This window comes from Temnothorax americanus, unplaced genomic scaffold (assembly GCF_048541705.1).
Source record: "Temnothorax americanus isolate GAGA-0224 unplaced genomic scaffold, ASM4854170v1 Scaffold18, whole genome shotgun sequence".
Lineage (NCBI taxonomy): Eukaryota > Metazoa > Arthropoda > Insecta > Hymenoptera > Formicidae > Temnothorax > Temnothorax americanus.
The window spans coordinates 2,593,238-2,605,964 of NW_027509318.1; the positions used below are offsets into that span (position 1 = coordinate 2,593,238).

A 12,727-nucleotide genomic window follows, 5' to 3' on the forward strand; every position below is an offset into this window, starting at 1 on the left:
CAATTTTGCCAGAAATCGTTTCGCTACACCAAAATCGCCGTGCGTTGCATACATCGGCACGTATAGTGGAAGCAGCTTTCGTACAGCTATAGATAAGGTACTCACCGCATGCACCCTGCTGCTTCACCCTGATGTTTTTCTTGTTTTGACAGCTGGTCTGCCGCAGATGACAATGATTGGTGTAGGTCACGTCGTCGGAGCCGCAGACAGGAGCGGAAGTCGAAGGACACTCCGCAGGGCACTGACACACACCTTTGCCCTTTTCGGACACGACGCACGAAGCGCCCCAGGCGCAATAGGTCTTCTCGCAAGGTTCTGAAATGAGAAAGAAAGCACGTTCCTTTAATTTCCGACTCGTTGGACACGTCCGATGTCTTAAAGCATTTCAAGCCAGTTCAATCGACGCACGGAGAAAAATAATTCTGCTGTTGCAGCAAAATCGTCATTTGCTGCATCATATATATATTATATGCAAAGTGCTCTGTATTAATCCGCGCAAAAGGCTAAGGTAAATGTACCAATGCCTGATGGACACGTACTTATGTCTGAACATTTTTATCATTTCAGTCCTTAAATAAGTTATAACGCGAATTAAAATCAAAGAATCAAAAATAAAAATATTTTTCTTGTATTATATTTTTATCTTTGATTTTAATTCGCGTTATACTCATTTAAAAACTGAAATAAAAAAAGTATCCAGACATAAGTCTTATAAGTGTCCTGGCATTGGTACATTTAATACTTTACCTACTTTGGATCGAATCGATGCGAAACAAATAAGGATATCCGAGCGGGTAAAAAGAGAGACGCAAGTGAATACTGACGGTGGCGGGTATCGCGGCATTTGTCAGCCACTGGAATATTAGCGGACATAACGATACCGAAGCCGGTATACTTATTAGCGCGCGCCTCTATGCATGGCATCGTGCCAACTAGTTACGGACCGACCTGTGGGGCAGAGGTGAAGTCTAAGCGCGTACTCGGTACCGAAAATCGGGCTATGCATACTTAGTGCCACGACTCGCCCGAGTTGCCCAACGGGGTGAGGAAGGGACATCCGAAATGGGCAGAGGAGAAAAAAAAGCCTGAGGTGAGACGAGAAGTGAAATGAATGTCGCGAAATCAATGTCCTGATAGAGACAACGAAGTCGATCTTATTCTGCCGTGGTACGTACGCTCGATTGCCTTGGACATATCGTATATACATGCACGTGAACGGTAATGATTATTCCAAGAAATATCTGATTTCGAGTTTTTCCAAAGAAAATGACGACGGTGATGATGACGATCCCATCTGAGTGTTTACGAAATGTAATTAATCAGAGTTAAAAAAGTGCATGTACGACATCGCATTATTTTGTCATAAACAATTTAATAATTTTTATAAAATTATTAAACCATTATTATTTTACTAAAAATATCACTTATATATTTACATAAATACGAATTTTAAATTTGTAAGGCCCTTTAAGATAGTGGCGGTTGAGCATAAAGTTAATTAACAAATCTTATCTCATTAAAAATCTCAACTGTTGAGAAGACATCTGAAAAAGAAATTTCGAATTCACAAGGCTAAAGCTTAAATTGGGCTGTAGCACCATTCCAATTTCCAATATTTATATAAAACTATATAATCCCATAAAAAATAGGATCATCGAGATATAAGCCGACGGTTATGTTGATACTTATATAGCACTTCCAAATCGATCTATCTTCCATCTTCGTTTATTTCGTTCACTATCTATGAGATCAGAACGGATAAAAGATAGAACTGTCGAGTTCGGCGTGGAGTAAGGTATAGAGTTGGAGCGAAGAAAGAGGGTAAAGAATAAAGGATAACGGCTCGGGCGTGGTGTCTCGGCCGGGGATACAAAATTGCGTGACGCTGCGGCCACGTGAACGAAATACTCGTTCCCCTTTGCCACGTGACACTCATACCTCGGCGCTTCGACAGCCAGCCTTGAGGAACTACGGAACGAGCCTTCTCTGGGAAAGCAACTTTCGGCTCGAAACCGGCGGACAATTCCGCTCGATTACATCCCGGCGTTTGCGTGTGCACAAACCACAAAAGAGCGCGTTCGTGAGGGACCTGTTTGCGCGAAAGTGAATTTTGTTGTCTCTCTGCGGATACGGTGTCTGTCTATTTGCGCGAGCGATTGAAGCCGTAAACAGAAATTTCGTTAAAGCGAGACTGCGCGGAGAACGATGCGGTCGTAGCTCCACGGTATTGAAACAAATGGGATCTCTCCTTGTGTCTCGTCTCTTTATTTCTTCTTTTTCTTTTCGTCGTGACCATCGGTGGCCACAGCGGAGAAATATGTGTATATATAGTGTGGAATATTTGTAAAATAATTTCTATCGAGACACACGACACACTCCCACATAACGTGTATATTCGCGGTCGAGCAACTAGATTAGTTGTTTAGTCCTAGTTCACAGGCGCGTTTATATGCAGCTTCGCTTTATTCCCGTTCGTTCGCGCAGAACACGTATAATTGGTCTAATCACTCTAATCTAATCTCAGTTCCCTGTACGGCACAAACAAACTGCGAGAACACCGCGTCCGGTCATTCGGAAGTATTCCGTCGTAATTGCGGTGGAAGGTGATATTATAGAGTACCCTGTGGATCGGGCGATATTTCATGGTGATATTACACGCTGTATCCGCAACAATACCGAAACTTACTATGCGAATACACGGGCGCCGCGCTGGTTCGGTGTCATTATAAATCGTAGGGAGAGAGAGAGAAGAAGGAGGCGTAGCCGGGCGCTGAAACCAGAGTGCCGGAATTAAATTTCGCACGAGCAACGCGTTTCCGCCGCGAGTGGCAGAGAGGTAAGAGAAATAAGCATGCGAACGAAATAAGAAAAATGGCGAAGCGTAGAGACAAGTGGCGGAAAGCGATGGTTCTCGCTTCCTTGTATAAATATTTCAAGCGCATTGTAAAATGCCGCGCGAGCGCAAGGCAGATGATCATCTAATTGAAATTGGAAGCAATGGCTTGCAAACTTTTGATATTTTGTTGAAGCTACACTATTGTTTTGACGTACATTCTGCAGATTTGATTACTTTCTATAATTTTATCACTGGTTGTATACTACATTTAATACAACCTAAAGCATGTTGTGTAGCATTTGATGTTATTATACTCTCAAAAATTTATCCACGGAAAAAAGCACTAATGTGTAAGTAATACATTAAATACATGAATAAGTATATATATATATATATATATATATATATATATATATATACACTTATGGAAATAATCCGAGAAATAATCCATCAAAAAAAAGGGCGCCTTTAAAAGACGTAAGAAATATTGATCGGCGGAGGAGCCCCAGGTTATTAGACAAAAATGACGATAAAAACAATAATACAACAATCGAAACAATAATCGAGGGAGCGGATCGATCTGACCGCGACAAGAGATATGTTGTGACTGCTAATCTCCAATTCATTATCTTCGTTTTGAAATCGTCTAACGCTGTACGTTACTATTACACATTATATTACAAGCTTTGTGTCAAGCCAGTTTTCCATTACCTTCATTTCTGCGCAATTATTATTTCCACATGTTACATATCTCGATAAATTATTTATAATTAATTATTAGGTGTTCCAACCGGATATCGCATACAAAATGTAAAAAGCGCACGACTTTGTGATACTGTTGCGTACGTCGTGTCACAAAGCTTGGCAGATAAAACAACGCGCTCGCTATTTATTTATAATTTCAATTAACGGATTGAGACCTGCCACATTATTTGGGAGCTTTCATGTCCTTTGAAGTATTATTACTTCAATGCGTGATATATATTATTATGTATCGGGATACGTTGTAACGATCATTTAATTAATTCACGGTAAACGCGCGGTTTTGGTAAAATACAATGTTGCGCGTGGCACGCATGCAATTTATGCTTAAAAACATATCGCGAACTTTATGAGTCAACGGGCGCATGCATCAACTTCCTCTTTGTGAAAATTCAATCAGCTTAATTCCGCTGTGCTTACCGTGAATTAACGTTACGTAATACGTGTAAGCGATAATTTAATGTAAAGTATAAAAGTAACAATACTGTAATATTAGTTGCTTTTCATTTACATCAAAACTCAGACAATTCTGCTCACTTGTGATGTCATTCTGTCTTTATTATTCATTAATTCCCAAAAAGGATAGAACGACGTCACAAGTGAGAATTATCTGAGTTTTGATGTAAATATGGAAAGCACCTAATATATATGCGGAGAGACGTTGATAACGGGCGACGCGTTGACCGTTATTGACTCGGTCGTGTTTGTTTGTGATAAATCTTATTGTTGGACCTAGCCACTGTTTACGAATTCGAATAAGACGAATGAACTAGGATATTGCGAGCGTTATATAAGAATGTAATTGCCGAGCGAAGGTAGAGTCCTTTCAGTCAGCAGAGAAATCAGAACGTAAAAGGACGATCCCGTGCCCGAACCACTGAGCGAGACGTGGAGTCGACCCAAGAAGCAGAGCATCCGTTCTTGCGTTATAATATTACTCATTTCTGAATAAAGTGGCATTCGTTAAATACAACTCCGGATGTGTAAAGCTCGCACCCCTATACTTAAAAATTTTTTAGTTCTGAGATTAGAGTTCCAGCTTTTTTTCGAAAAGTATAAGAGTATTTTTATGTTTATAAAAAGAGTTCCGGCGATTAACACTTTAAAAAAGACAATTAAAAAATGGAATGCTAACTTAATACTCCTATACCTAATATTCCTATACTCTTCGAAAAGAAGCTGGAACTCTAATCAGAACTATCGAATTTTAAAGTGAGATGCCAACTTCACACGCACCCGCGACATTTCGTACAGCATATCACCCTATTCTCTCTAAACACTCGGCTTTCGGGCGGTATTAATTCAAAAATAAATTATACAACATTGCTAGTGTCGAGAACTCTGTAGAAAATGCTTCAGTATGTTCAGAATTATTCGAAAAATATTTTAGATAAACCGGAATTCCGAGATTTCTGAAAACTAGCAGATAAATTTTTTCAATGGACTTTTTTTGGCAAAATCAATAGAACTATTACTAAAAAGTATCAGGAACTATAGAACTCGACTGCATGCGACAAGAACTCCCTTTTATTTTTGATCTGCTGAAAAATGATATGCCAACTTCACAGACACCAATTTCTCGGTCTTGTCTCTAAAAGCGCTATCGGCGCCAACACGTGTGTATAGAGAAAGGCAAACGGGAGAGGTTTCTTTTTTAATTGATTCCAGCGAATTAAGTTCGCGATATTTTACTCTGCTGATTTTAATTTTGCTTTAACCATAGATATGACTACTTAATTATTTCCATTTAAATTCTCCAAACTTTGCGAATATCCGCGCGCGCGATAAATTGAAGCGAAAAGATAAATGCGTTTCTTTTTAGAATTGTTTATACGGATAATATTCCATTTTCACGTCGTTCCGCGATGCGTCCGTAGAGAAAAAGCAAGCGCAGCGAGAAAACTGTAGTCGGAAACGCCCGTTTGTATAACGACAGACGGAAAATCGAGTTCAGCTGGTTTTGTCTTCCGCACCCTGTTATACACTTCTAAGTCTTCGTATCTGCGCACGCACTCTCTCGATCCAACTTGCATTTCGTGCACACACCATTCTGCTATCTCCTGTGATATTTTCCGGGCAAATATATATATAATTTTGCGTAAAATGACCTCGGATCGCGCGTCCGAGCAAAATTGGCAGTAAGGACATAAAAAGCGGGTTGCGTAAAATCTTGACAGAATTATTAGAAATTCAATTTCTCTCGCGCTGCTTATTTTCATTCGCGTGGCATTCTTTGTCTCGCAGTCAGGCGTTGCATCGACATCTAACAAAAGTATATTACTGAATAGCGGGGAGGAGGGAAAACTTATTCAAGTCGCTTAGACGGCTAACGCAAATATCCTTACACACAAGATGTATTCTTTAGCACGCGGTGGCGCCAAGTAGAAAAAGAAAGAAGCTACTCCGCCGCGGAAGCTCAAATTCACGTTGAAAAAATAGCGAGAATTTTCACGAAGAGGGCGAGCAAACCGTAGGGGGCCGTTTACCCTCCCGTTATTTTATTTTCCTCAAACGTTTGCTCGCGCGCTCGAGTGGGCCTTCTCCTCCGTACATTTGGTTGAAACATCCGCTCGACGTCAAGTACTATTTGGATATGAAAATTCCGAGGCGAGGAGGGAGTTGCGTGATCCCTTGTAACGAGTCTCTTCGGGGCAAGCTCGTCCCGCGGACGACCTCTTTACGGCAGACAGAATGGGAGAGGATGGATCCTCCGGAATTCTCGCAACGATGGAAATGCGCCGATCGATGGGAGAAGCGATCGTTTCTGCGCGTGCGATATGAGGTTAACCTCACTCACATCACGTCGTTGCGTATACATTTGTATAATCGCCATTTTTTATTTATAACGAATTCGTACATCCGCGCTATTCCGCACTGACCGGTTCTACAGACGTTTTTACGGGTGAAAAAAAGGCATCGGAGCGCGAAAGTGCGACAGAGTGTCCTGGCCGAAATATCCAATCGGTCCAATATATATTTCGCCAAAAATTGCTTTTGACATCGGGTATCTTTTCCAGTGTAGATATATATGTTGAATTCTTATCAGTTCTCACAAACTCGGTGGAAGAAAGAACACAGCAACTGACTTGCTCGCGACGACGGGGGAAGAGAAGGAGGGATTGCTCGGGGTAAATAGCAATTAGGTACGCCGATTCCTTTGATCCACCCCGACGCGCAGCATCTCAATTCCCTCTTTTAGAGCATCTCGAGATGAAAAATGCGAGTGTGTACAGAACAAACTGTCTTGAGAATGGACGCAACAACGTTCGCAACAACGCCATCAGCGCGGCGTGTAACGAGCTTTTTGCTTTCTCGCATTTAAAATACATCTAGCCGCGTATACAAGCAAACCCCGCTGCGAAGCAAGACAAATTCAATTTCAAAATTACAAGATTTAAAGGTCAACTCACTAAATGAGAATGTTCTTTTTTTTCTGTGTACCTAAGATTCGCCTTTATAGTTCAGATGAAAACGAGTAGGATATACGTTACACAGTATCTGAAATGTTCAAATACCTTTCCGAAGAACGTCTCGAAGGATGTTTTCTTCGGCAAAGCGTGCAAAAATAGAAAAAGAAACCCTAATGAGAAGCGATTTCCTGCGAGGAAATTCGCGGCTCGTCGGTTGGTTCGCGCAGCCGGGTTCATGCTAAAACGGTGGCAAGAAGAATCGGGGTCGAGCTGCGAAAAACGGCTCTTTATCGCTTTCTTTCGGTCATGGCACACGGACGACGTCGTTCGGCGACCGTTTCACGTGGGACGGCTGAAAAATGGAGAAATACGACGAAGGGCGCGCGGAAGAAAATCTTCTTCCCCTTCCGGGCGGCCAGCGTTAACGAAACTATCGAGCCGGGTGGTTGGCGCGCTCGGCGAATTCGGCGATTTTCTCGCCGGGAATCAACCCGTCCTCTATATAGTCTATATTAATGACCGCGCGTAGCACGGATTATCCGTCGGGATTTCTCCGTGCGGGTCCATCTTCCCCGAGAGCGAACTCCTTCGTAAAATTAATTGCGCTTACATGAGTCGAAAGGAGATGGACACGGCTGAGAAAGAAAGATAAGAGTCTAAACGCATTGAACGACAAACTAAACCGAATTTAATACAATGCGCTTTTTCTTTCGACGCATCTTTTCTTCTCAACGAAACCGATTAAACATCAATATATTATATATTATATTGTATATTGATGCGTCACGTTTGATTTATGAGGAGCAAAGTAAAAAATTGTAGAGCCTTTCAAGGTTCAGACGGCAAAATGTGGAAGCGAGGAATAAGCGGAAGAATTTATTCATTCCCACGAGATCTACAGCTGCTAATTATTTTTACTGAGTAATTCCGCTGTAATTGGCGTTTCCCCATTGGACAGTCGGTTCGTGATTCGTGACGACTCTGCTGGGAGACAAAATGCGAACTTCTGTTGCGTACGTGTTAAGGCAAAACCAACGCTCGGAACTTGTTCGAGTAAAAGACACCGTTCTATATTTGCACGATGCAACCGCGATAAATAGAAACCGCCTGATCATAAACCCTTCATCGGTTGGGTTTCTATCCCTCTCGCTCTCACAATCGTTTCTTGTATTAGGCCGACTTAATGGTCGTGCTGCTTTTCCGCTTTCTTCGCGGCCCGGATGACAGAAAGAGGTCGGTACTTAACCAGAATTAATAATTAACGACGCGAGGTAATACGACGTGATAGTATCAACCATTGCTTGCAATTTATTCAAAGATCGTCATTGTATGAATGTTATCGTCTATTGTTAACCGTGAGACGTTTCGCAAAATCGATTAAATGTAGCGGCACTCTGCAAAGGATTAAGGATGCGAATCATTTTTAAGCGGGAATAAAAAGTAGACTGATTACCATAATAATGTAATTTAACGCCTTCACCGAGGCTTTTGTGCGGAAGACGTGACGAAAGAAGACTTTGGCACCGCGTAACATTGTAATTTGTAACAAAAAAATAATTCCAAAGCCTTATATTTTAAAAATAATTTTTAGAAAAATATCTTAAATCATTTATTATATCTTAATATTAATATCAAAATTCTGATATAAAATACTCGGTAAGGAGTATATTGTAGAAGATAGAATAATATGGGATATTTTGCTTAGCAAAATATCTGGCAGTCATCATCCGCTATCACTTATTAATTTTCAACCTAAATACCTTGACAATTAAGCTCTGAACTAAATTTCCGCTTAACTCTAGCTTTAACACACTACACTTTAACCGAGGAACTCTCTATAAACTATCTTGTCTGGAAATTAATCTAAAACAATTATTCTCAAACATGTATTACCAGCGATAGACCAGGCAGCGGTTCGCTGACAGAAACAGAGTAATAATGAAATAAAGTATTAGCGTAATACAGAGTTCGAGAACATTCATTTTAATATTTCCCTTAAAAAATTAATATAGATATAACTTTTGGTTGTAGACTCTCCTCTTCCTCTTCCTCTACTTCAGTACTCTTTCTATTTATATGTCTAAAGTCTCTTTTAGGGGCAGCTTTGCTACTTTAAAGAAAATCCTAAAATACAAATAAAATCGGAAAAACATTGGTTATTCACGAAAATATGTTTCAATATATGTATATATAAATAATAAATTATAACGTGGAGTTAGTAAGTATCTAGTCAAGTTTTTGAACATTTAATCCCAAATTCGATAAAAAATCTTGTATTCGAAAAATGCTCTCTTTTTTTTAACTATGTTAAATATATTTTATGTATAAAATAAATCAATAATACTACATCAGATGATAGATTTCAAAGAATACTTATATCACGCAGCGGAATTTTCAACTGTACCGACTTCGCATTTTTTACAACTGCTTGTTGCGAACAAACTGAAGCGCGTTTCACGGTTGGCACCGTGTAACGCAACTGACTCTTGATGCGTTTCAAACGAAATTATATCCGGCCCGATGGCGCCGCCGCTTCCGTCGACTATTGTTTACAGCGAGCCAATGCCGCTCACCGCGAAGCGTCGCCGCGTCGGCGTGATTTTTGGCGGTCGGCGACAATGCCATTTATACGAGCCCTCACTCCGAGGGTTTGGCGCTATAAACAAAACCGAGAGGGCGCGGGGCCCGGATATGACACAGGACACGGTTATTTTCCCGCAATGTGGAAAATGTGACGGGTTCGCTATCCGCGACTTGGACGGGTTAGTTCGTGCACGAATTTTCAATAAAAATATCTTCCAATCCGTTTTCATCGCGAGTTCCGAATTTCATAAATTTCCAGTACGGAATGGCGCGAATTGAATTCTTGCATGTATTACAAAAATGTTATATGGCTACATTGACAAAAAAAGTACTCGTTTAAGTGCAATCTAATATAGGATGTATAATAAAATAATAAATGGTTCTACTAGTTTTAACTATATTATTTTGGCAATAATTGTTCTTCGCCAGGGCGTTTAACAGACTGCAACCCATTTCTTAATTTGTTATATTTTATACCTAAGAAAATATATTGAGAAATATTACAATTTCTTTTAGATATATGTAACTTGACCATGATATATTTTTTAAGAAAAATATTCTCAAACTTGAACTATTTGTGAGCAATCATACTATTTTGCTAATCGATTTGTCTGTTACGCATATAAAACCGTCACAAGCATCTCCAATTTTTTTTTCTTTATACGATGTATGTCAATAAGATACATTGCGCTGATTGTTAAATCGGCGTATATATCTGCGTTCGACGAACGGCTTGTGTTGAGGCAGAATTTGCCAACAAATTTAAACACATCAGCGAAGAACGATCAGTAATTAATGTTTGTTTTACCACGGTTCAGCTAATTATTGCGGTTTTCAGAAAATGCCGTTTTCGGCAACAAAGAAAATTTAAAAGCATCAAATAAATATAAATAAACCATAAAAGTTTAAGGTCAATTTTTGTTGTATTTTAAAACACCGATTTAATTTAATGTTCAATACAAAATATTGAACATCATCACAGATCACTAAATTTCTCTCTTTCTCTCGTATTATATATTATTTTTCATATAAAATAAGAGATATAAAAAATCTTATACAAATATAGATAAGTACATATATGTATATCTAAAAAAAATTCGAAATTAAGTTCAGATTGCTTTCGCAAGTAAACGAAACCCAATTTTGCCAGAAAATGTTTTGCTCGACCAAAATTGCCGTGTGTTGCATAAATCTGCACGTAAATCTGCATATCATTTATCGATCGACAATTTGTCGTAACGTAAAAAAACTCGTGTCCGTCACGAGTAATTCATCATATTGCTCCATCGGGAATTCGATCGTTCGGAAAGACATCGACAGTAAAATGATATGTATAAATTCCTCAAGTAAAAAACGCAGCGCGTAAAACCTGCAATGCGAGTCTGTAACGTGGATCAGTTTGACCGGATTGTCTCGCAGTCTCAAATGTGAAATTTAAATAACTACATTGCCTAATAAAATTAGAAAAGAAAGAAACATGTATTATAATTTCTGTATATGTCAATTCGCAGTTGATTGTTACCCGCAAAGTGATAAATAAAACCAAAACTGCTTACAATAATTTTCATTTTGAAGAAAGATTTCCTAGACATTCATGACTTTCAAATGTAAATAGTTAAGATTTTTAAGAATTTCCAATTTCGAATGATAATCGAGACAATTCGAAGCTTTTGTATACTTCAAGTGCTCTGTGCGGATATACTCATCCGGCACAGAGAAGGAGTGAAATTCACGTCTGAAGTTTTCGCCACCGGCTGGCTCGAAATCGCGGCGCGAGAGGGGCCTCGAAGTGTTAGGTATGCGACCGGGCTGTTGACCCTCACCACTGTGAATCCGGCGTGGCGTCTGACTATAGACGGCGGGTAACTACTTAACACGCGGACCTGTTTACCGTAGCAACGCGGCGAGATGCTATTTCGCGCTCCACTGTTATAAACTGCGTGAAATACGGTGCGCGCCGGGGCGATTGCGTCGGTGTATGAGGTAAGAAAGAAGCTCCTCTCTAACCACATTTCTGGGATATCTACGGTTAGAAGAAGCGGTCGAGCGAACCGAAGGGTTGTGTCGGTGCCCGAAAAATATACAACGCGTGAAAATATAAACAGGCGAAAAAATTATAAAGGAAGCTTTAGGTTAGACTCGCATGGGGGGTAAATTTTAATAGAGTTTAACATGTAATTTTTTTTCTCTCTCTCTCTCTCTCTCTCTCTCTCATCGTTGTTTACTTTATTTTCTACAGGTTTATCAGAAAAATTTAGACTAAATTCTTTAAGATAAATTTTAATTTTGCATCAATGCAAACATATTCTTTTATGCTTTGATGACTCGATTATAGTAATAATCCGCTATTGCCATTTAAATTGCGTTATTAAAAGTCAAACGGTTTGCGAAAATAGATTACAATGCAAGTAATCGTATTTTCAGCTTTCCGTTAAATACGGGGTTTCACGTGCCACAAAAGCCAAACAAATACGCCATAAAAAGCCTCAAAAAATTCAATATTTTCGACGAGATACAGGTAGGCACATCCGGTGAACTGTCACATCACATTTTGTTACTTCCACAAATGCGGTAAAAGCATTGTTGGCATCTCTACACAAAGCTCATCCTCACGTGTGTATTTTCTACAATACGTTGCAAACGATGGCAACTGCTAGTTGAAAAGTGTTATTTCCACGTTGCGCTTGTCAATTGCGATTGTCAAAAGAGAGTCGGCAAATTTTCAACTTTTTTGGCGACAGCAACTGGCAATCGGCGATCAGAAATAGCACTTTTCAACTAGCAGTTGCCATCGTTTGCGATATATTGTAGAACCGGCTTAAGATTTCGTGTCTCGGCATGACGAGCGAAATTCGGTCGACAGTGAGAGCCCGCGCGAGCGTGGTTAATTAATCGTACTGCGAGCGGAGATTCGCGTGGACGATCCACCCGACGAAATTAACCGTGGCGCCGATCCAATACAACACGACGATAAGCCGAGCGTCGACCTAATGCGAGGTCGCGTCTCGACGATAAGAGAGGATCCCCTTTACTTACGCGCATTTCATATTGTTATGCCGCAGCCCCGTGGAACGCGGGCGTGAACAGCACGGCGAGCGCGGTTAATTAATTATACCGACGATCCGATCGCGCGGTA

At 40.1% G+C, this 12,727-nt stretch overlaps 1 protein-coding gene across 8 annotated transcripts in view; it reads right to left on the minus strand.

Annotated features, from left to right (window-relative positions):
* Window positions 1-12,727, minus strand: part of LOC143896326 (agrin) — a 459,794-nt gene that overhangs the window by 104,887 nt on the left and 342,180 nt on the right. For all 8 annotated transcript variants that reach the window (XM_077404119.1, XM_077404120.1, XM_077404116.1 and 5 more), the window contains one exon: window positions 106-315. In XM_077404119.1, coding sequence (XP_077260245.1) covers window positions 106-315 — 210 coding nt within the window. The remainder of the gene's footprint in view (window positions 1-105; window positions 316-12,727) is intronic.